This window comes from Rhinoraja longicauda, chromosome 4 (assembly GCF_053455715.1).
Source record: "Rhinoraja longicauda isolate Sanriku21f chromosome 4, sRhiLon1.1, whole genome shotgun sequence".
NCBI lineage: Eukaryota > Metazoa > Chordata > Chondrichthyes > Rajiformes > Arhynchobatidae > Rhinoraja > Rhinoraja longicauda.
In genome coordinates, this window is record NC_135956.1 from 63,287,265 (window position 1) to 63,312,792 (window position 25,528).

The window sequence follows — 25,528 nt, forward strand, 5'->3', positions numbered from 1 at the left end:
GAGATTATGCTGACAAAATACTTCTCCGCTGATGTCTGACTTCTGAGTGGTGCTTAGTCACACAAATTGTATTGCACAATGTCAGCAGGTTGAGAAAATAAACCAGTTTGTTGGCTTTGCCTTAATTCTTCATCCACATTTAGAGTAGATTTTTAGTAAATAGAAACTGTCAAATAAAGAAACCCATTACATTCCCATAGTAAATATGACTTATATACATTAATTGCCCATCCTCGTGTAAGTGAAGAGTTGTAAATCAATTTTGATCAGTTCCTAATATATTAGGGTTTTTTCTCTCCCTACTTTCTGCACTGGAGTGCAACTCAGGAGATACAAATAGCCTTCCAGGATAATAATTGTTGTGATAAAGGGCACAAGTGTTGAGGAAATACATTTATCTCTGAAAATAATCACACGTGACATAAAGCTTTGATCCAAATGAACTCAGTTTGTCAACTACTTATTAGCTGCAATTGAATAGAGGCTAAGAGAGGGAATCCTGCCCAACATTTTTCACTTTTACTTTCTTCTTTTGGGTGCTATGTCCCAGTTTAGAATCTCTGCCAGTGCCACGATATAGTTTGTCCATGTCAGTACAGTTGGGAGACTAGGTTCGTGAATTTTCTGTACAATGTCACGATAGGAGGTTTGGGCAGCCACAGTATTGAGAATCCTTACACATATGCAATTCATTATTTCAGGATCGATAAGGAAGACAGGAAATGAAATTGCAATCAGAAATAATAGAAAAGATTCTGTGTATCTTTGTACATTGAAACTGGGTTGGTAACCTGGAAAGAGAGAACAATGAATTCAGGGAAAGAACCTCATGACACTTTATATGGAACAGAAATTTTGAGATCTTTGAGATTTAAAGGGATGTTTTGTGATCTAATGCACCAATTAGGAAACCTGCTTCCTGTGTTTACTCTTCTTTTGAGATAATAAGATTGTGAATTCACTCATTTTGTGACGGAGGAATCTCGAAGTTTGATGTACTTTTTATTCTTGACCTTGTCGGTGTCGGAGATAATGAGTTTGGGGTGCAGTTGGCAAATTGCTGCAGTGTGTGGTACTTTGTTGCAAACTGATGGCTTGGTGGAGAGTATGAACAGTTGAAATAGTGGATGGCTAGTGATTTGCTTTGTCCTCGAGCTGAGATTCTAAGAATAATTAATTACCAATAGTTGGAAAAATGTCTGACTGCAACATTGCCTTCCACAGGAGCCCATCCGAATTGCAGTACAGGGATAACACATCGATGATTGCTGGTCTCAGCACTTTAGTTCATTGCATCCAGTAAATTATCTGGTGATCAGTCATCCGTCATGTAAGACACAGGTGACCAATAGATCTGTCAAGATCACTTCAGGTGCCAGCGTACAAGCAGACTTGCATTTCAATAATTTGATATGTGCAGCCATCAGAAATGTGGATGTGAACATACTTTTATATTTACGCCATTTATGGGACAAGGCTACTGAAGCATATTTATGCATGATGTGTAAATTATTAATGTGTAGGAAGCATGCTGGTTTACACCGAAGACAGACACAAAATGCTGGAGTAACTCAATGGGTCATGCAGCATCTCTGGAGAGAAGGAATTAGTGATGTTTCCAGTCGAGAAGAACCTTATGATGATATTATTTATAAATGATGTAAGCACATATTAGGATGCATGTTGGTTGACTAAAATAGAATACACAGCTTTATTTGACAGTCCTGCATCATATAGGTGCTAATTGCTTTAGAGCTTACAAGTATCATCCCTGGCTCCCTACAAAATAAAATACAGATGTGTCTGGCAAGGTCAGAATTTATTGCCCTCTGTAAAATGACGATGAGCTGCCTTCCTGAACCATTGCAGTCTATGTGGGGAAATAGTTCCATAATGATTTTAGGTAGAGGGCTTTAGGATTTAGATCTGGTTAATGATGAAGCAATCGTGAGGTAACAGATCCCATATAACTGATTATTAGAAATGGGTTTTTACTCCTGGAGTCCTGGGCATTATTGATCTTCCAGTCAACATAACTGAAACAGTTCTAAAAACAGAAATTGGAGATTGGGAAGTGCTCATAATGTATACACTAGCCCTGCTACAACAGGTGGCCTGGATGTCCGAACCAAAAATGCAGCAATCACTGCAACTAGTTTCCAGGGGTTGTATTGGCAGTGGAGTTCTACTATAAAAAAGGATGGGCAGCAGCCATTTGGGATTACTGCTACATTCAAGTTCCTCTGCAAGTCATTGGAATTCTTTGCTCAATGTCATTGTGAGAATCCTTGCAGCTGAAGGACTGCTAAGTTCAAGGAGGCAGCTCACCACACCTCCTTAAGGGCAATTAAGGATGGGCAATAAATACTTATTTTGACAGTGATGTCTACATCCTGGCATAAATAAATAAACGAAAGGAACATTTTGGAGAATCTATTAACGCAGAAATAGTGACAATTGCTTTCTACTTCAGAAAGTTCACCTTCATTTGCATGGAACTGAAAAAAAACCTGAAGTTATACACTCACATTTTTATATAATAAACTTTTATGCAGTAGACAATGTTCATGGGAATTCCAAAAAGTAGAAATAAAAACATGGATTTGTGCAGGGCATATTATTTTTTGACAGACTTGAATAAATTTCATGATAAAGTAATGGTCTTCATCCACATTCTTTGGTTTAGTACTGCCAATGGCTGCAGACTCTGTGATATTCCAGTTATAATACATATAGACAATGAAATAGTTCCTTATCTTGCTGGTCTCCTGCCACTGTCAGTGATTCTTCACAATTTGTAACGAAGCTAGACTATTGTGTATGTTGCTGAATGATGTGCTGGTTGTGACAATGTCATGTAGGGTGGGATAGTCAAGACACATAGTTGTGACAATGTCATGTAGGGTGGGATAGTCAAGACACATAGTTGTGACTTTTGTAGCATATTAAATATTTTGGATTGGGGTGCAGAATAATGAATGCGAAGTGTAAGTATGGTATACAATGATAGAGATTGAAAGTGAGAGAAGTGGTTATGTTGTAGTGAGAAGTGTCAGTATTCCGTAAAATTGGTGAGATCAGCCATTTGCTAGAGGGATTTGATAGCCTTGACCACACTTTTTTTAGGTTATTCAATGTATGGAACATTGTATCCTTATCTTCAGGGCTTTGCGTCAGCTATTCACTGCCACTGTTGTCTTCTCCCTGTGGCTATGCGGAACCAGGACATCTCTGCTGGTTTGTAACCCTCAGCTTAAAGCCTTTACTGCAGAGTTTGAAAATTGCGGAGACCACTTTGTACAATGTGCTGACAACCTTGAATATCTCCCAGGAGATATTCACAATGTATATCTCACAATGTATATCTCACAATGAGTCCCAGAATACAATACAATACAATACAATACAATATATCTTTATTGTCATTGTACAGGGGTACAACGAGATTGGGAATGCGCCTCCCATACGATGCAATAATTTAATTAGCTAGTCAGTATTAATTTAAACAACCCAATGAATCAAATTGTAACAGTTTTAAAACAGAATAAAGTGCAAGTAGATCTGTGCCGGCTCACTGTGCGAATGCCTGTGGGCACTGACAGAGCCGCTTCCCTTCAAGAGGTACAGCTTTTGGTGATGCAGACTAGCCAATGTAGCACTAGCCATTAACAAAATATTAGGGAATAAGGTAAGGTGAGGAACAGTACCGAGGGCACTGGCTATGAGCAGAAAACAAACAAATGTGCAAGCGGTCAGAAACTCTTCTACTGCCTCACATTGTGTGCATGGGCACAGGTTAATGTGTAGGAAGGAACTGCAGATGCTGGTTTAAACCGACGATAGACGCAAAAAGCCGGAGTGGGACAAGCAGCATCTCTGGGGAGAAGGAATGGGCGTCGTTTCCGGTCGAGAAGAAGAGTCTCGACCCGAAATGTCACCCATTCCTTCTCTCCATAAATGGTGCCTGTCCTGCTGAGTTACTCCAGCATTTTGTGTCAATCTTCAGTTGAATGTACCGTATGTTGTGCCTAACGCAGCCTTTTTCAGCTACTATTCCTCCTTAACCCTTCAGAGATTGGATATCATGACGCCTTTGGTGTCCAGCTTTTAAAATGAGCCTCCAGGTTTCTAAATCCGACTGGGAAGCATTTAAATGATTTCATTTCAAGCAATTCATCCATTTTTGTACTGTGATATTCCCTTTTGTTGATCATATTTTCCTTTTATCCACGCATCTTTCCTGATCCGTATACAGATTTTTTTCTCAATAACTCTTAGATCTTTCAAATGACTGTTTTTCTGCTATTGTTGACACGTCATATCTTTCTTCTGTACTGATCTAAACTGGTGCTTCACTGGCACTTTTCCATTTATACTACATCTCTGTATTTGTCTTTCTTTGTCAAGTTGTTTTTCCCGCTGTACTCCATTCTTCCCTTTCCACTTTATAGTGTTTCATGATATTTTTTCCTTACTGTTAATTTTTACATTAACGTGTTTTGATATGACCAGAACACCTCATATGTGTGTTTCTGTGGGAATGAACAGGCTGAGATCTATTGTATAGAGAAGGAAGGAGAATTTATGTTGTGTGACGACAGCACTTGAAACCCTCCAAAACTGATGAGATCCACAGGATTTTGAAAGTGGAAGTGTAAAATAATGGCAACCAGCTCTCAAGTGATATAGAGGCCTTGGTTGTCTAAAATGTTACCAATTAGCTTTTACAGGGAAGCATAATTGTCTCCGTTATTATAATAATAATAATAATAATAATAATAATAATAATAATAATAATAATAATAATAATAATAATAATAATAATAATAATAATAATAATAATAATAATAATAATAATAATAATAATACATTTTATTTGTCATATGTAGGTTGGCACAGGGTCAACGGTACAATTAAATGTATTTGACAAGACAACGGGTCACCTCAGCAGTAATATTCCATGGATAAATAAGATTTTTAAAATGACATTAGTAAGGTAAAAAGACAATATTAAAAATAGGTAAAAAGACAATATTAAAAATAATCAACATATATGATTTGAAATCTATGTGTTTATGAGTTCAGAAGCCTGATGGCCTGATGGTAGAAGCTGTTCTTAAGTCTGGTGGTACGCGCAGCCATACTCCTGTATCGTCTGCCTGACAGTAACAAGGAGAACAGCCTGCGTGCTGGGTGGCTGTGGTCCTTGATGATGCTGCGTGCCTTCCGCAGGCACCGCCGGTAGAAAATGTCCTGAATGGCTGGGAGACAATTGCCAGTGATGTGCTGTGCCGTCTTCACCACTCTCTAGTGATTTGTGGCTGTGGGCAGAACAGTTCCTGTACCAGACTGTGGTGCAGCCCGTCAGCAGGCTCTCGATGGTGCATCTGTAGAAGTTTGTGAGGATGCTGGCATTCATGCCAAACTTCCTCAGTCTTCTCAGGAAAAAGAGCTGCTGGTGGGCCTTCTTTGTTATTGTGTTCGTGTGCAGTGTCCAGGAAAGGTCCTCAGTGATGTGCACACCGAGGAACTTAAAGCTGCTGACCCTTTCAACCTCAGCATCACCGATGTGGATGGGGAGGTGTCCAGTCCCCCGCTGTCTCCTGTAGTCCACGATCATGTCAATAGTCAATCAATCAATAGTCAATAGTCGTTTATTTGTTACATACACATAAATGTGTAGTAAAATGAAACATTACCCGCAGTTGAACAATAAGACCAATAAGATTAATCAATAAAAATGCAATAACACATACAATCACAACTAACACCAAACAAAAAGAAACATCCATCACAGTGAGTCTCCTCCAGTCCCTCCTCACTGTGATGGAAGGCCAGAATGTCTTTTTCTCTTCCCTGCCGTCTTGTCCCGCGGTCAGGCTGTTGGAGTTGCCACGTCGGGGCACCCGATATTGAAGCCCCCGCTGGGCGGTGAAAAAAAATCCCGCGGCCTATTTAGTTTTGCTGACATTGAGAGAGAGGTTATTTTCCTGGCACCAGCTGTTTAGTGCCTTTACCTCCTCTCTGTAGGCCGTCTCATTGTTGTCTGTGATGAGGCCCAAGATGGTCGTGTCATCAGCAAACTTTAGGATGCTGTTTGAGCTGTGCTTAGCAGTACAGTCGTGTGTGAACAGGGAGTACAGGAGAGGACTGAGCACACAGCCCTGTGGTGTGCCTGTGTTGAGGATCAGTGAGGAAGAGGTGTGGCTGCCAATTCTCACCACCTGGGGCCTGCCCGTCAGGAAATCGAATATCCATCCGCAGATGGAGGTCTCCAGTCCAAGATCACGGAGCTTGGGGACGAGTTTTGAGGGAATAATAGTGTTGAATGCCGACTTTCTTGACTCAAATCATTGCAGACTACACCCTATTAAGCTGCAACAGAGAACTGTGAGATGCTAGCAAATCGTAGACAATGAGCTAGAGCCATAGCTTAATCAGAATATTATTAAAAACTAGACCAAGTAGACCCGTTGGGTCCAAACCTCTTCTGCATTGGTGCAGCACCCCCTCCGCACCCCCTCCTCCCTTCCTCTCCCCCTCACACGTCCCCTTCACCCCTCCCCATCCCCTTCACCCCTCCCTCCCCTCTCCCCCCTCTCCCTCCACCCACTCCCCCAGCCCTTTCACCCCTTCCCCATCCCTCCCTCCCATCCCCGACCCACTCCCCATGTTCTCCCCATCCCTCCCTCCCTCCACGACCCCCGACCCCCTACCCCATCCCCTTCACCCCTACCCCATCTCCACTGACCCCTGACCCTCCTCTCCCCCCCCTCCCCCCTCTCTCCTCCCCCTCCTCCCCCTCCCCCTCCACCCCACCTCTCCCTCCCCCCTCGGCCCAACCATTGCCAGGCGGGGAGTGCACCCGTGTTCGTGTGCGGGTAAGCGGTGACTGGGAAAAGGCACTGACATCGACCCCGTTTCTCCTGCGAGCCTCTCCTTCATGGCTCCGAAGCATCTCCTGCAGCTCAGCTGCAATCTGCGGCGGGGGACGTTGGCGACGGCATGGACCCATTGCCGTGCGGGGAGTGTGCCCGGGGCCGCGGGTGGGCGAGAGTGGATAGAAGGCACTAACCTCGGCCCTATTTCTCCTGCCGGCTGGGCGTGAAGCCGAAGCTTCTACTGCAGCTCGGCTGCGATCGGCGGGGAGCGGCGGGGACCGCAATCTTGTTAGATCCTCTGCCGCAGCCTTTGCCGCACGCTGCACCATGGGAGGAAGGCGTGGGGCATGCCGGGACGGGCGCCGGTCCTCCCACTGGTCCTCCTGGTGAGGGGGGGGGGGTGCATTTATTAAAGTTTATTAGGTAAATTGTTTTTAAAAAGTAACAAAAGTGGGTTTATTCACACCACAGGGGAATGGTGAGTAGGGTGGGCCTAAAATTGTCGAGCTGTCCTGCACCGTTTTGGCTGTGTAGAGGGCATGGTACCCACATAAACACATAAACATATATAAACAAACAAACCGAGAGTTTTACAGACAGACAGACAGACAGACAGACAGACAGACAGACAGACAGACAGACAGACAGACAGACAGACAGACAGACAGACAGACAGACAGACAGACAGACAGACAGACAGACAGACAGACAGACAGACAGGCAGGCAGGCAGGCAGGCAGACAGACAGGTAGGCAGGCAGGCAGACAGACAGACAGACATCAAAAAGTATAGAGTAACAACTTATCAGCCGCTGAGGGAAAGCAAATCACGATATCATTGTCGGCATAGTAGTTCAATAAAAAAACCCTGCTCAGCAACATGTATTTTATTCTGTAACTAAATTACTCCCAGACTGTTATTTGACACTGGAAAATATTGTTAAGACAGTGTTAGATGTCACCAAAAGTATTATATTGAGGTTTCAGTGGATTTCCAATCTCCTTAGCATGATCATGGCAGACCTGGTTAACACGTCAACAGTATATAATTTCAAGATTGCATTTTAAAAACGTAACCTCTTTCAATTTTTTGAAATTTTCCTGTAATACAATGCAGCACAATTCTACACGTAACTACAAGCAGTATCGATGATTTAGGTTAAGTTCCACAATTTGTCGTAAGCAGATACTAGGCAGCCAATTGTTATCTGTTCTCATGTCTGAGTGAAGTGGAAGAAGACAAATTCAAGGCATTGATTAAAACAACTATAAGATGTGAAGTGAATATAAAAACAATGCCTAAATTAAGATTATTTCCAATTCGCTACCTATTTTCCTGAAATGATTTGGAATGGGCAAGGTCTACTGATTGAATTTAAATGCTGCTAAACCAATTTATTGTTAAGTAGAATAGATGAACTGATAACGTTGATTTCCTTTGATTCATTTTTGAAACAGGTTGTAGGTGGAAAAATGACTGAATCTGGCCGACTATGCGCATTCATTACCAAGGTGAAGAAAGGAAGTTTAGCAGATACTGTAGGGCATCTTAGACCAGGTATTTTCAATCAAAAGATTTAGTTTATTTTATTGTTTCTCTTTTATTGTTTTCATCAATGTTACTTTATTGTTGACTGCCTTAATTTCATAGCCAAACTCCAGTATTCATTTCAGAAGTGCATCCTTATTCATGTGAATTAAAATTAGATGATAAAATTGTGTGCAACAGTTAGGATAAATATTTGTGGCATAATAAATGGCTTGCTATTATGTTTTTTTTCAATTTCTGCGTTTTACTGACAGTCGTCTGAAAAATCCAAGTTCAAGTATCCAAACAAAATCTATCAAAATAGGAAACAAATGTTGTGTTTGTATCTATTTCATCTAAAGTAAATGAATTCCAGTGAAGGTGTTAATTTGGATACATCTTGAAGCAGTGAATTAGTTAATCTATTGCATTGTAGGAAATTTGAAAAGTATCTATGCTTGGTATTTTTTGAAATGTTGATACCTCTACCCACACTGCATTATTGTGATGCTTTTAGGTGATGAAGTACTTGAGTGGAATGGAAGATCATTACAAGGAGCTACCTTTGAGGAGGTGTATAACATCATTTTTGAATCCAAACCAGAGCCACAAGTAGAACTGCTGGTTTCCAGGCCTATTGGGTTAGTAAATATTACGTAATATAACACATTGTTCAAACTTAAATTACCACTTAAATAAAAAATACATATGAGAGTTATTTTGTGAAATTTGTACAATCCCAACAAATTGAAAGTATGTTCCCAAAAAAGTCAAAATGGCAGCAGTCATTGACTGAATGAAGTAAGCAAAGTTAAAATAAGGAAGAGAACAGAGTTTGGACCTCGGGTGCAAAAATCAAATATAGACCGCCTTCACTGAATTATTATTTAATAACAACATTTCTTTTGGTCTACATGAGCAACAGAGCAACACACTATATGCTGAATTGGCTGAATTTTTGCAGGCAAATGCCAAGAATTCCATGAGTAATTGCCAAAATTATAGATGTGTACACTTGCTAGCTGCTCTTTGCCAGTCTTTTCTTGATTGTGCTGAACAATTGGACTCATCAATGAAATTATGATATTGCTCTGGCTCATGAATTGCTGAATTACCCTGGAAATCTTGTGCTCGGTCAGAACTGGTTCTGGGAGAGCATTTCCTTTTATTTGAATAAACTGGAATGGTTGCAGAGGTCCAAAGTAATTATTTTATAATTCATATTAACTTTAAATTATTTTTGGTTTATTTTTAATCATTTTTTGGATCTAGACATTGGTGGTAAAGCCAGCAATTATTTATCTTCCCCTCACCCAAATACCCTTGAGAAGGTGCTTGCAATCCACCCTATTGAACTGTTGCCATCTTCCTGTTACATATGTGACTGAGTTCAGTTAAATATTTTTTACCAGTTTTTAAGTGCGTTATGTTTTGTTTTTTTTATAAAAAAGGTTAACAAAAGATTTTATAATTTTGATAGCTTTTGTATGATTCTGAATGACAGACATATACTGAAGCATTCAACTATCTTTATAGCTTTAAGAACCAACTAAAAACATACTTTGGCCAGCTATCAAAGTACCCTTCAGTAATTCCATGGGCAGGGCTTGTTTTACCACTGTTCATTTGATTACGCTTAGATACACTGAGCTTCGCAATTGGGAATTAGACTTGCATGCTGCAGAAAGCTGTGGTCTGCCAGCAGAAATTGTAAACAGTTAATCACTGAAAACTGGGCCAGTGTATAACACTTTTAACAATTTAAAACAGCATGCCGTCTGATTTATCAGAACATTAAGCAATATCTGTTGTCATATTACATGGCATCTCACCATGTGCATATGTGACAGTAAAGGTGTCACATTCCTAAAGTAATGTATTTTCACAAATGTAGAAGAAAGACCCCGAGATGCAATATGAGCTGCAATATGAAACTGCCAAACACATTCTGATATCCCAAGTTTCAATGCCAAACATTCATTACTTTGCAGCTAATGACATTTTAACAACTGGCATTAAAACAAAAAAATACTGAAACTACACTGTGGATCAGTCAGCTGTTGTGGAGAGGAAACAAAGTTAATACTTCATGTCAAAGATCCTTCATTCTGATGAAGGTTTCTAGACTTGAAACATTCTCTTTCCACAGATGCTACATGACCAGCTGAGATTTTCCAACATTTTCTTTAAAAATCATGAATTTTGCACTCAGAGTTTCAGTGAAATAAACAACAATGTAATTTTTTTTTTAAACTTATGATTTTATGTGAGCAGGAGCAATATCAATCAGAGATTATCTATTAACGTGCATGAAATATACAACATGGAAAGTTATACCACAATAAGATGCTCTTTAGTCCATGCCGTACATGATGCCAAGCTTTACTAATCTTCTCTGTCTGCACGTGATCCATATCCCTCCATATCCTGCATATCCATATGCCTATGTAAAAGTTTCTTAAATGCCACTATCATATCTGCCTTCACCACCATTTCTGGAAGCACATTCCAAGCACCCAACCCTCTCTGTGTAAAAATGTTGTCATGCATATCTCCTTTAAACTTTGTTGCCATGCCCTCTTGTCTTTGATATTTCCATGCTGCCTACCCTATTGATTCCTCTCAAAATGTTATATACCCCCAGTTAATAAGAAGAAATTCTAAGTAATAAATTTGCAGGGAAATTTCAGGCAAGTAAAAATAGTAGAGACATAATAATAAGATTATATTGGATAGGCAGGGTTTGATTACCTGGAGTGAAGGAGGCTGAATGGTGACCTGACAGGTATATAAAATAATGAGGGACATAAATAGGGTAAATAGTCATAATCTTTGGAGAAGGGTAAGGTAAGAATATTAAAAACAAGAGGGGTGCCGAGTTAAGATGAGAGGAAAGATTTTAAATAAGATTTAGTTTGGTTTAGAGATAAAGCGCGGAAACAGAGCCTTCGGCTCACCGTGTCCACGATCCCCATACACTCGCATTAATCTACACACAAGGGACAATTTACAATTTTTACCAAAGCCAATGAACCTCTAGATAGAGCTCTTAAGGATAGCGGAGTCAGTGGGTATGGGGAGAAGGCAGGAACGGGGTACTGATTGAGAATGATCAGCCATGATCACATTGAATGGCGGTGCTGGCTCGAAGGGCCGAATGGCCTCCTCCTGCACCTATTGTCTATTGTCTACAAACCTGTACGGCTTTGGAGTGTGGGAGGAAACCGGAGCACCCAGAGAAAACCAACACGGTCATGGGGAGAACGTACAAACTCCTAGTACAAGACAGTACCTGTAGTCAGGATCGAACCCGGGTCTCTGGCGCTGTAAAGCAGCAACTCTACCGCCATGCAACCACGCCACCCCAAAGTAAATTTAAGGGGAAAATTTATTTAATCCAGAGTTGTTGATATCTGGAACTCGCTACCAGAGGATATGGTGAAGTCAGATGCAGTCACTACATTTAAGAGACATTTAAATAGACGCTTAAGTAAGCAATGCATAGAGGGGTGTAGAACTAATGTTAGCAAATTAGATTAGATGAGCAAATGGATATGACTAGGTGGGCTGAAGTGCCATTTTCTGTGTTGTACAACTCTATCACCCCATATCATTAAAAATAGCTGGGGAAAAAATATGATTAAAAAAAATACAAGGAGGCTGAGGATATCAACCAAGGCAAATTTCTAAGCAAATGTATTTCTCCTCTCAAATGGGTCTGCAACCAGCAGTCATTTAAAAAAAATGATTGGCAAGAAAAATTACACAGATCTGTAATGGATTCTCTGCAAACGTGTTAACAACAGATTTGATAGGAACTTCTACTGGCAAATGAACATGCATTGGCAGATAACTCATTTTCATGATTATGGAGAAAAAGACAAAATTAGGTTATTTCAAAGAGAACGTCTATGTACGTGGCCCTTTATGCTGGAAGATTGTTTCAAAGTACTTTTAGCAGTTTGTTTCCACTCAGTTGTATCATGTAGGGAAACAATTAACAGCCTATAAGTACCTATAAATCATGAGTAGAAGGGAGGGAAGAACTCGGGGGGGGGGGGGGGGGGGGGGGGGGGGGATGGGGGAGGGGAATTACAATCACCACTGATCTGATACTGAGCAAATTGTCGGAAGCACTGGCTAACAATTCTTCACATCCTAGTGGACTTTGTCCAAGGATCTTAAAAAAGGTGGCTAATAAGACAGTTGTTGCATTTTTGTGTTTTGGGAAAGATTTTCAAGAAATATAAAATAGTAAAATAGTAAATATAACTTCTTTACAATAGGAAATACGCTAGGTAGCTAAAACTGCTTAGGAAAACTGCTAATTATTATCAAACACAATATGGCAGGGTACTTTTGAAAGAATCAAGGTAATCAGGTAAATAAATCATGTTGTACCAATTTTTCAGAGCCCTTTGAGAAAGTAACGTATTCTATGGAGATAAAAAGAGCCAATGGATATACTAATCTTAGATTTCCAGAGGTCAATTGATTAAGTGCAATATCAATGGTTATTGTGAAAGATAAAAGTTCACAGTTTCGGACCTGTTCAGTACCAGCAATGGGTGCCTGAGCAACTCGAGTGCTGGGGCCTCAAATATTTACATGTTACGTAAATGACTTGGAAAAAGACACTAAAAGGTAAGTTTGTTAAATTGGCTGATAGTACAGAGATGTTAGGAAAGTTATGAAGAGAACACGAGACTGCAGAGAGATATGAATATGTCAAGTGAATGGACAATGATATGGCAAAAGGAGTGTAATGTAAAAGTATCCATTTGGCAAGATAGTAAAATGAGGCAATGGTGAGACATTGTGGACTTGTGGCTCTGAGATGCAGGGGGATTTGGAAGTCCTTGTGCATGATTCACCAAAAGACTATTAGGCGGTATTGTACGTAAATAGGAAAGTCGATAGAATGTTAACATATACAATATTGGTCTCCTTATTTAAGGAAGGATGTTAAATATTAGAAATACTTTAGAGAAAGTTTACAAAATTAATACCTGGAATGGATGGGTTGCTTCATGGGGAGAGGTTGGACTGGCAAGACATGTACCTAGTGGAACTTAGAAGTGTGAATGTAGACTGGATTTGAAACACAAAGATCCAGATGATTCTTGACAAGGCCAATGTGGAAAGAATCTTTTTTCTTGTGAAAGAATCGAGAACGGTTAAAAAAAATAAGAATTCACTTATTTAATACAGTGAAGAAGCAAATTTTTATTTCTCTGAAAGATAATGTGTTTTGGAAATGCTCTTCTTCAAAGTGTCCAAAATCTACTGCAAGTATGTTAATCACTAAAGTATTGTCTTTCCAATTGACCAAAATCTATTACAAGCCCACACATTCCCACAACCATCTTAATTATACTTCCTCTCATCCAGTCTCCTGAAGAGTATCCTTTCCATTCTCCTAATTTCTCAATTCCCTTTACAGATGCTGTGATCTCGTGCTTCGGAAATGGTTTTTTTTGTTTAACCGTGGCCTTCCTCCACCACAGTTGTGGATCTCAGCTGCGGTTTTTCTATTTCCAAGATGTCTTTTCACATCACCTCTGCTCCAGGCCAGGACAAGGATAGATTTCTTGGTCCTCACTTATCGCATACCATACATCACTCCACATTTAATGGACCATTCTTCACAATTTCAATGATTTTCAACAAGATTTAGATACATCTGCCTCTCCATATCCCTTCCAGCATTTTGACAGGACCCTTCTGTTCAGGACTCCCTGGTCTGCTCTTCCATCCCCACTAATCACTCCTGTTGTCTCCATTCAACTGCAGGAGAAGCAATATCTGTCCTTACCCTTTTCTCCTATTCAAGACCCCATACAGTCCTTTCAAATGAAGTAGCAATTCACTTGCTCTACTTCCAGTCTAGATAAGTTACATTTGATGTTCACAGTATGGTGTCTCCTACATTGGAGAAACCAATTTCAGATTGCTTGTCTGCCTTGCATAGTTAAGTTCACAGGAGCAACCTAGAGCTTTCATTTGAATGTCACATTAATTCTCTATCCTATCCCCACTCTGACCGATCAATATCAAGCTATCTGCACAGTTCCAAGTAAGTTTGAGGAACGGCACCTCATTTTCTAAACTGGTAATTTGCAGCCTTTGGAACTCAACTTCCAATTCTTCAATTTTAGAGGTACTTGCTTTTTCTGCATGTATCAGAACTGGTCAATTCTGCTGCAGGTTATTCATCTGTAATATCAGGTTTTCTTTCTGCACAGACGCTGCCTGATCTGCAGAGCAGTTCACCATTCTAATTTGGGTTTCATCTCTCAGACACATCTCTGATCTACATTTCACAGCTTAACATGTTTATATTTTTAGTTTTCTATCTTTCTAATTGCCTTCATCAATCTGTAACCATGTGGCATCATGAACAGTCGAATCATCTTGACAATCCTAGCCTCAACCAACGAGAGATATTTCATATACCCTACCCATTCCTTTCCCACCCTCTCTGCAACAAACTAACTTAATCTTTCAATTTTCTAGTTCTTTGACCTAAAACATTACAATCTTTTTTTCTTTCCCCATATGCTGCCTTGCCTTACCTTTTGAGTGCTTTTTTTAGCATTTTCTGTTTATATCTCTTGCTCAAGGAAACAGACTCTTTGACTATTTTTAAAGTGGAAAGAGATAGAGATACAAGAGTCTGCAGATGCTGGAAGCCAGAGCACCAAACAGTCTGCTGGAGGAACTCAGCAGACCAAGAAGCATCTGAGGAGGGAAATGGACAGATGACATTTCAGGTTGGTACCCTTCATCTGGAGGGTTCTGACACGGAATGTTGTTTGTCCGTAGATAGATTCTTGATAAGCAATGGGTTGGAGTATTACCAGAGGTAGGCGGGAATACAGAGGGAAGGTTACAGTTAGTCAGCTGTAATTTTATTGTGTGGGGGAGCATGTTCTAAGACCCAGGTAGCCTACAATTTACTGCTCTTGTTTGTTTTTTTTGTGGAACAGTACCAATATGGTGAGGTTGGTATTCATAGTGAAACAGTATTTTGGCAGATGTTGCCTAAAGCCTTTTTGTTTAATCAACATTTTGGCTACAGTTGCTGGATTGCCACCGTTTCAAGCAAATAAATATTCTAAAACAATTTGACTGGCACATAGATCCAATGCAATAAGAATTTTAGTGAAATACCATCTTACTATTATGTGACAATGAATTAGGACATCATATGCCCATCCATTAGTAGATCTGAGATGCTTTCACACTGATGTATCTCATGAATATCAAATACAAAGTGTCACATTTATGTTGGGAAGTGTGATTGACAGTTTTCAAATTTCGGACATGAAGCTGTGTAATGGACAATATCTGCACTGCTGTTTAATGACATTTTCTGCTGGTTGGCAGTTCTATTTTTAAAATGTATTCCTTGGTTGGAGGCAGTACCAACAAAACATAGCTTGATGGCTTCTCTGTTCTCCTTGGATTGCTTGCCTCCTTGTGGCGATAGTGCTCGCGCTATTTGTAATAAGTTAGTGATGGTTTGTGAGGTAATAGGCTGTATTGTGCTGATGTTTGGTAGGTTATTCTGTGGCTTTCCGTCTGACCTCCCATTTTACTGCTGGACTCAACACTAAGTCAGGGAGTGGTTTCGGATTAACTTGAACTGAGGGGCTAGATACACTTTGTATCTGGTCTCTCAGCTTTACACCAACCATAGCTGACATGCCTAGTTATAGCCTAACTTATCTGATGCAGTCACTGACTACAAGAAGAGTAAGTAAAACTTTAATACTCAAGTTTTTATTTCACATATTAAGGTTTTTACTTAATTTACACACGATACCAACTTTTATATATTTTTTTAGTTGATTAAATGGTGTAAATATATCTCAACTGCTGCTAAAAATCTCCGATCGTTAGCTCAACCATATATTTTTCAAAATCTTTATTCATCGAAGATATTTAGAAAGAGTTGAAATACATCTGCATGATATAAAAAAATGAATACTTAAAAAATAAATATATTTCAGAATACTTTTATCTATAAACACGAATAAGGCCGAAGACAGCATGAGCAGTCAGAGGCCATTAGGGTACTCCAGCATCCATTACCTGAGATAGTTTTGGTGCACTCATTGATCTCTGCTGAATTGCCTCTGACATGGTTATTGGAAATAATATACAAAGCATGAAAAAAATAAAATTTGAAGAACACATGTAATATTTGAAGAACACAATTATGAAAACATGCAAAATTATCATCTTCTGGACCACATCTCAGAATGGATATAATGGCCTTGGAGGAAATAGATTGTTCATATAATTTAGAAAGTTAAACTGTGAGTTGTTTGAAGTTGTCAAAATATAAAGGGAAACTAATAGAGAAGCCAGAGTGAAATAATTTTCACTGGTTGGGGAGTAAGGTCCAGTGGGTATTGTCTAAAAAACACCTATTGGGCCTTCAGTTGGGATGTTGAGAAACATTTCTTCTGGTTAATACTCTATAAATGTTTAATTTTTAATATAAGATTAACTGATAGATTTGTAATAACCAAAGGTTATAAGGGATATGGGCAAATGTTGTCCACATGGAGTGAAGTCACAGATCAATCATGACGTTATTAAATAGTGGGTCAGGATTGTTTGGTTCGATAGCTACCACTTGTTCCAGCATTCCATTAATTAACAGATGCAAAGTCAGTGTACGTCTAGGTTCCTGCTGGATACGTAAAATTTTGTGAATTATTGAGTGTGAATTATAATAAAATGCTAATTTCCCATCCCACATCTTCAAAGATATTTCATCTGGGCGAATATGTTCTGCATGGCTACAAAGCACAGAGCACTCAAACATAACTTATTCAACATTATTTTACTCTTAAAAGGTAGGAGTTTGCAAATATACTCCATAGCACTACAAACATAATTGGTGAATGTTTGTTTTATGTTTCTTTCTTACTTGAAGGGATATTCCCCGGATACCAGACAGCACACATGGACAGCTTGAATCAAGTAAGTCAGGCTTTATTTTCTCTCTGTTACTTCTATTCAATTTACTTATCTGAGCAAATTAATAACGTTGTACAACCCAGAGCGGTTCAGGGGCTGTCTCAGTCCAGGTTCACAAAATCAAATTCACTGTTACTGTGACCCAGTGTGTGAGGCCCTTACATATTCACATTCAGTGACATTTGAAATAAAATTACAATTAAAAAAAAAAAAATTAATTAAAAAAAACAGAATACAAAGGCGCACTCTAAAATGTAATGTACATTTTGAAATAAGCAATGAATGAAAAACTACCTTTTCTCCTTGAAACGAAATCTGATGTTTATTTTAATGGGCCTACTTGCTCATGCCAAGGTTTAATATGGCATTGACTGAGCAGCAGACTTCCCAGTCGTAGTGCTGGGAAGCCTATGACAATTGAGGCTGCTCTGTTGGACTCCATAAGGAGTCCAGCTGTATAATACGAAACAAAATAGGCCACTGTTAGGTTGGGCCAGATCAACACCCAAACAGCCATGGATAGACACAGATAACTCCCAGTGTAAGTATTATTGTCAGAGTTGTAAATCTGCCCTGTTGCTTTTGGATTATTGTAAAATAGTTACAGGAATTATTCAACAAGCTATATAAATACATTTGGGCTGATTGTAGCCTGTTTTTAGAAAATGCATGGCCTTCAAATTCACCAAATTAACAATGAATGAGCATTCACAATATTATGACCAAAAGGATGTGCTGGTCCTATGGGGAAAGAACAGGCAGAAGGCATTATTTATCACCCTGAAATGAACACTAATCCTTCTGTATGTTGCAAATATCTAGCACCGGTTTCTGGATTTGGTAAAACATTTAGCTTGACCTGGAGTGGTAGTGTTGGTTACCTCTGGAAAACCAATTCTAAACCCATTTAACTGTTTGTCACAATAGCTGTGAGCCATGAGATCCCTGACCATTGATCTCCCTCTGATCAGGCACCCTGATCACTTCCATCTCATCAAGTCCCCAAATCCGTTCCCAAGCCCTCTGTGAACTATGATCTGCAATGTGTCTCTTCATCTCAGAATCATTTGCATGCCCCCAGCAACACTCATGAAGTTCCTCATGTTCCTAACCGGCAACCATCCCCCTGGATCTCAATGACAACCTTCAAGGCCATAATAGGCCTCCAAATCACAAACTCAATGATCCACCAATGCCACTAACCTCATTAGTACTACTATCTCACTCTTACAGTTATAGAGCATGGAAACAATCTCTTTGACGCATGGAGTCCATGCTGCCCATCACGTATCCATTCACACTAATCCTAGAGGTTTTGTTTCCCCCCACATTCTCATTAGCTACCCTTGGATTTCAACTCACAACTCACATATACCCAGGGGCTCTTATAGTGTCCAATCAAACAACCAACCTTCATACTTTTGAGATGAGCAAGTAAACCAGAGGACCTGCAGGAAACCCACATAGTCACTGGAAGAACATGCAAACTCCTCGTAGACAGTACCAGAGGTCAGGATTAAACCCAGATCACCGGAGCTGTGAAGCAGTTGCACTACCAATTGCACTTCCATGCTGCTTTACAGCTGTGTGCTCAAGCTTTCTTGTCCTGCACAAGTGGGCTGGTCTGCTGAGCCTAGCCTGGACCTGGGCACTTAATTGTGTAACATTCTAGGCTCCATGTACATTATGAGAAAGTGCTTGACACAAAATCATTCTTGATTCTTGGAGTTTTAATGCTATGCAAGGCTGAATGCAATCTTAACTGTAGCATTAAGAAATATTGCTTCCTTTTTCATTAGAGTAACATGATTATCACACAATGCATGCAAATGAAAATATCTTTCAAACATTACAGATAGTTAAATTGAATACAGAAAGTGTACCTACAGATATTGAAGAAGCAGTCAAATACCTATATTTTTTATTGTGGAGATCAAAAACCCATAAATACAAAAATATTAATAATCTACATTCCAGCATCTTCCAGTGTATCTGCAGCATAGTGATTGATACTAAAATATCAATAAATTAAAATAAATTCTTTCAGCTGACCTGAATTAAACCTGAGTTGTTGGGAACATGCTGAACTTCTTAAACCTTTCAAAGAAGTGGAGGAGTTGCTGTGCTTTCCTGGCCTTTTCTTTAATTTGGCTGGTCCAGGCCAAGTTTCTGGTGATATTTACTTCTTGAAACTTGAAGCTTCCAACCATCTCTACTTCTGTGCAGTCAATGTATGTGTACTGCTTAGCTTTCAGAAGTCAATCATTATGTCCTTTGTCTTGCTGACATTGAGAGAAAGGTTGTTGTCTTGACACCAGGTCACAATGTTCTCAATCTCCTTTCTGTACTCCATCTTGTCATTAATAGATATCTGGCCCACTACGGTAGTGTCTTCCCCAAATTAGTAAATCAGGATGGATTTGTACTTTGCCGTGGGGGTATAAAGAGTAAAGAAGGTGGCTGAGAACCCATCCTGGCAGAGCACCAGTGTTGAGGATTGTTGTAGAGGATGATTTGTCCCCTATCCTCACTGATTGTGGTCTGTTGGTCAGGAAGTCGAGGATCCAGTTTCAGAGATGATTGCTGACTCCAAGTTCCACGAGTTTGATGATGAGCTTGGATGGGATAATGGTATTAAAAGCAGAGATGTAGTGTATGAATAGAAGTGTGACGTAGGTGTTTCTCTTATTCAGATACCTAAAAAGTACAGTACATGAAGATCTGACACCACAAACCCTCTGGGTTCTGGGCATGTGTAGCTGCAGATCGTTAGTGTGGCCTTGGGACTAGCAAGGGGACTGCAGAAAGTAATGACAGATTTCACTCGGAAATGGACCTGCAATATGCTCGGTCAGCAAATTGTCACCTCAGTTTGTCCGGTTGAAAAACTAAGATTTCATGGCCATGTTGGTTTTACTGATTTCCATAACATACATGATTTGAGTAACATTTCATATGGATTTATTATAGCTGTTCAGTTATTTATTAATTCATGAGCAATAAATGTGCAAAATTCAATTTCTGAAATTAACAATAACAATTTATATAAACAGGTTCTAGCTCCTTTGAGTCTCAGAAGATGGAGCGCCCTTCTATTTCTGTCACTTCCCCCATGAGCCCAAGCATGTTGCGAGATGCTCCACAATTCCTGCCTGGACAGCTTTCAGTATGTAATCACCAATTATACATCATACTTGAATGTTCTTGTGCGTTTCACCTTTGGTTAATTGTGCTGATAGGGTAATTTATTTATACATATATTAACAACAGGTCCTGAATATCATCAAGGTGCAGATTTGGAAAGACTGTCATGTTGTTAAGTAGAAGTCACATTTCAAAACAAGGTGAAACTTAGTGCCAGGAATTGTTTTGTTTTAATGACCATCGATGAAATTTTGTTTGCAGACATGTTTTTCATTTCAGTTTCCAAAAATGTGTTAATACCTTTGATGACGAAGAGGAATTATTAGCAACAAACTTTTGGCCTGCTGAAAATATTTACTTATCAATAATCATCAGCCTATGTCAAAATCTATGTCACGCGGTCCCAGCCACTGCATAGCCATTGCACCCATCCGTGTCTTTCAATAGGACCTTATTCTGGTCAGTGGGGAGAGGGGACAAAGCAAACTTACCTTGGAGAATCTGATGTAAGAACCCTTTCACCAAAAGATTTTTTGGTGGTTCGACACAAAGGAAGGGAAGGAATGTTTGATCTGTCTGAAAACACATTCAGATACCGACTGACCCCTTCCCACTGCTCCACCACTCCCTCTGCCCCATCCTTCCCTCTCCCCTCTTCTCCCTAACTTCCCTCCCTTTCCTTTCTCTTCCTCCCTATCCCAACCAACACTTAAAGAAAAATCTTTTGCCAGCTGTCAAGGATTTCAGTTGCGGTGCTGGCTCGAAGGGCCGAATGGCCTACTCCTGCACCTATTGCCTATTGTCCATTGTCCTTGAAAACCTCAAACTTCAGTTGAGGCTTGAAAACCTCAAACCAGCTGAGTCGATGTTGCCAACTAACAGCTAGTTGCTCCCAAGATTGACTTAATGCGTTCCTTCCCCAGTGACAACATCTAAATAACCAGGTAGACAATCCATCTCCTTGCAAAGAAATCTGGGAAATTATAGCAACAGCAGAGATTCTGCACATCTAAATTGTTGTTCTTTCTGGTGAGTTCTGTCATCCACTGCAACAGACAGTGAGAGACCAGTAACAATTCTGCAAATATCGTGCTCCTATCATTCTACTATTTTTATCCACACTGAGGTACATTTTACTTTGGGCGGCACGGTAGCGCAGCGGTAGAGTTGCTGCTTTACAGCGAATGCAGCGCCGGAGACTCAGGTTCGATCCTGACTACGGGTGCTGCACTGTAAGGAGTTTGTACGTTCTCCCCGTGACCTGCGTGGGTTTTCTCCGAGATCTTCGGTTTCCTCCCACACTCCAAAGACGTACAGGTATGCAGGTTAATTGGCTGGGTAAATGTAAAAATTGTCCCTAGTGGGTGTAGGATAGTGTTAATGTACGGGGATCGCTGGGCGGCACGGACTTGGTGGGCCGAAAAGGCCTGTTTCCGGCTGTATATATATGATATATGATATGATATGATACTTTAATTTCCCCGAGTCCAATTTTTGTAAGCTGTCCTAGTTATGTGACAATGATATGGAGAATGGACTGAGCTCATTTCCTCTGGAGTAACGTCCTTGTATGAATAGCTGGTTAGCAATGCACCACACTGTTCTTGCACAAGCATTATTTAAGGTGATGTGTCTAATTTAAACACATTACGTCAACAATGTAGCACTTCCCATCCAAACCATATGTATAACAATAGTTATACAAACCCTGTAAGCATTGGACGGGAACATCGTGGGTAAATAATTTCAGACATTGTGCCTCGGGCTAATCTAGCAATGTGAGTAATTTACAGAGTTCCACTTGGACAATATAAGACACTGTGGTTCACTCAAAGTTATATTTTATGGCAAAAATACGCACCTTAAACAAACAAATTACCTAGAAGGAATATTAATTCACTCACTAAATTTTCACAAACATTTAGAAAGACTAGCTTCAAAAATTAAATCATGAATGAATACCATTCAGAGAGGAGATTACAAATTAGAAAGGTACAACTATGCACCAATCTTTTTTTTTTAGAGATACAGCGCAGACACAGGCCCTTCGGCCCACCGGGTCCGCGCCGCCCAGCGATCCCCGCACACTAACACTATCCTACACCCACTAGCAACAATTTTTACATTTACCAAGCCAATTAACCTAGAAACCTGTACGTCTTTGGAGATTGAGTCATATATTCATAGACCAATTGAACTGTGCTGTCTAACTAATATCTGGTAAGCTTAAGAAGACATCACCGCTTTGGCTGCCAGTTCTTTCAAGCATTTCTCCATCATAACGGACACAGAGCTGTCTCATATTAACCTCTTTGATGCATAGATGTTAACTCTAACCGCCCAATCTATTAGGATCTTGTCAACATCCATGCCAAGCATTTGAGATAGCCCTGACACAATCTGGATATGTGCCCAATCCAAGCATCGTCTCAAGAATCAATCGAAGCCTGACAAGAAAAATACATGCACTAAATTAAAGAATTTCAGTCTGGAATCCCTTAGCGTAATAAAACATTTACGAGTGCTTTCCAACAGAATTCAATTGAAAAACTGATTGTTGTTGCCTCTGAAACATTTGCTAAGGTTTTCCAGATTGCTTCCGGGTGCCTCAGTGTAAATGGCCTGCACATAACACATGTTTAGTTAGCACTTCTGTTAGATCCAGTCACTACCCTGTCTTCAGCAAGATTATTGGTAAATGTCCTTCTGAGCCATTCGCACTTAAAGCAGAATTGTCCATAAATTAATTCATCTTGTACAAGTGACAGGGGGCATATGTGCCATTCATACGAAAGCAAGCCTTTACAATCACTATGAGGCATAGACTTAAAAGGGGGCCTGCTCAACTAATATCTTATATTTTTCTACAATATGTATGCTCCAAGATGGTTCTCGTAGCAGTTCAATTTTGTCATTTATTTCCCTGTTGCCTTTTCTCTCTAACATACCCAACAACACACCTCTGCCTATACCAGGGGTAATTTACAGTAGCTAATTTATGAACAATATATCTTTGGGATATGAGAAGAAACTGGAGTATCCAGGAGACACCATGTCAGAGCAGTCAGAGGAAGAACAGACAACCTCGACACAGGAGTGACAAAATCAGAATTGAATTTAAGTCACTGGAACTATGCATCACCAGCTTGACATTCCCAAGGTCTAAGACAGACCATGATCATAGAACCACCCACAGATAAGCCCCATTCGTATTGTGTATTTAACTGTTACTGCATGTCTCCCTCGGATCCCATCAACATATCTTATCCCTGCAGTGACCTGAACAACTTCCCCTCAACCATATCACAATCCTTACTCCCAGAAGTCGACAGCAGCCCTTCTACCTCCCCATCCCAAAATGACGATGCTATTTCCATCCCCCACCCATTGATTGCTACAGTCTCTGGCTATCCCTGCACAGGCCTTGTAAACTGTGTATCTGAGTTATTTTGCGAGTTCTGTAGGTAGGTAGAGTCAGCTAAGGAAATGTCTTGTGTACATAAAGAGTGCACGTTACCTTGTCCCTGTTACATAATAGAGTTTCATCATGCTGGCATTGACTTGTCCTTCATTGGTGGTTTAACACAGTATTTATGGTGCAGAAGAATTACTAGGCCTTCACTTTGTGTGTGGGGTAAATTTCGTATTATCACACAAATCACATCCATTCCCGAAGGTGACCTGACTGAACATTATCAAGTTCTGTGAGATGCCAATTGCCCATGAAATTTAAGTCTTTCACTTTAACTTTTTTGGACCCTTTATCAGAATATCTTGTTTCTCTATGTCTAAGATATTTAACAAATAATGAAAGATACACCATCACCTCAATTTATATTGCTAAAACCACCATTTATAACTGCACAGACAGACTGCCTAGCTTGAAGACTGTGCATGAGCTTAAGATGAAAATATGCCAGAAAAAACTTTATTAGAAAGCTAAAAATTAACGAACTTCCATGTAAAAAAATTTAAATAGGACATACCTGCAGCTGATTTTTTTCTACAACACAAGCGTCGCATATTTTGAGGCCAACATTTCTGAATATATAATAACTAGCATAATATTCCCAAATAGATTAAGAAAATATTGATGGATTTTCAAGTTCACACTTATTTACTACTTATTCTTGGATTGTTTGTTGAAACATTTGACCTCTAAATGCAAGGTGATGTCCTGCTGCTGACCCTATGAATGTGTCCGCTTTCACACAGGCCATTGCTACTGTTTCTTTTTTGCAATTTTGATATTATTAATTATGTGCATTCTCGGAATTATTACTGTAACTTCTTTCATTGCTGCCTTATGGGACAATTGATTTTGAGGGTCTTTCGATGGAATCTTTAGAAGGAGAATAAAATGCAAGTTTGTCCAAGGTTCAAGTTCACTTTGAAATAGTTAAACAAAAATAACAATATCAACAAATTGAATCCATGTGTCGTGTAATTTCAAACAAACTGTGATCATTCTTTTGATGTGTGCAGTTTCAAAAATCTAGAATTAGCTCTGAAATCCAGATTTCAGTTATTATACATTACACAATCAAGATGGATTCCTTAAAAAATGTGTGTATTCACTGCCTCCAGGAAACTTGTTCCCAGTATGTGTTTAATGTGGTTTGCACTTGTACAGTAATAATGTCACCTTTATATACTGTTTAACACGGAAGTGAATTATGGGTGAGTTAGTTAATTGTTTCTGCTGTAATCGTATCTGGTTTTCATTTTAAAGCATTCTTTAAGTGTCTGAATGTGGATGTAACATTTTAGTTTGATTTTATTTATTTTCTTTGTTGTTTAATTTTGCTTACCAGAGCCAAAGCCTTAGTAGAAGAACAGCGCCTTTTGTTCCTAGGGTTCAGGTAAAGGCACTGAATATATGAAAATATTATCATTTGGAAAATGCAGAAAAGTAATTTAATGGCAAGAAATGTATTTTCTCTTAGTTTCCTCTTTCCCTTTATTGTACTTTTGTTTCTAGA

The 25,528-nt window shown here is 39.6% G+C and overlaps 1 protein-coding gene across 29 annotated transcripts in view; it reads left to right on the top strand.

The window, feature by feature from the left end:
* rims2a (regulating synaptic membrane exocytosis 2a) overlaps window positions 1–25,528 on the top strand; it is a 711,765-nt gene that overhangs the window by 388,299 nt on the left and 297,938 nt on the right. For 15 of the 29 annotated variants that reach the window (XM_078397846.1, XM_078397849.1, XM_078397851.1 and 12 more), the window contains 5 exons: window positions 8,339–8,438; window positions 8,926–9,049; window positions 17,359–17,405; window positions 20,456–20,568; window positions 25,361–25,408. In XM_078397846.1, coding sequence (XP_078253972.1) covers window positions 8,339–8,438; window positions 8,926–9,049; window positions 17,359–17,405; window positions 20,456–20,568; window positions 25,361–25,408 — 432 coding nt within the window. The remainder of the gene's footprint in view (window positions 1–8,338; window positions 8,439–8,925; window positions 9,050–17,358; window positions 17,406–20,455; window positions 20,569–25,360; window positions 25,409–25,528) is intronic. The other 14 variants (XM_078397872.1, XM_078397861.1, XM_078397867.1 and 11 more) reach the window with 1 other exon arrangement.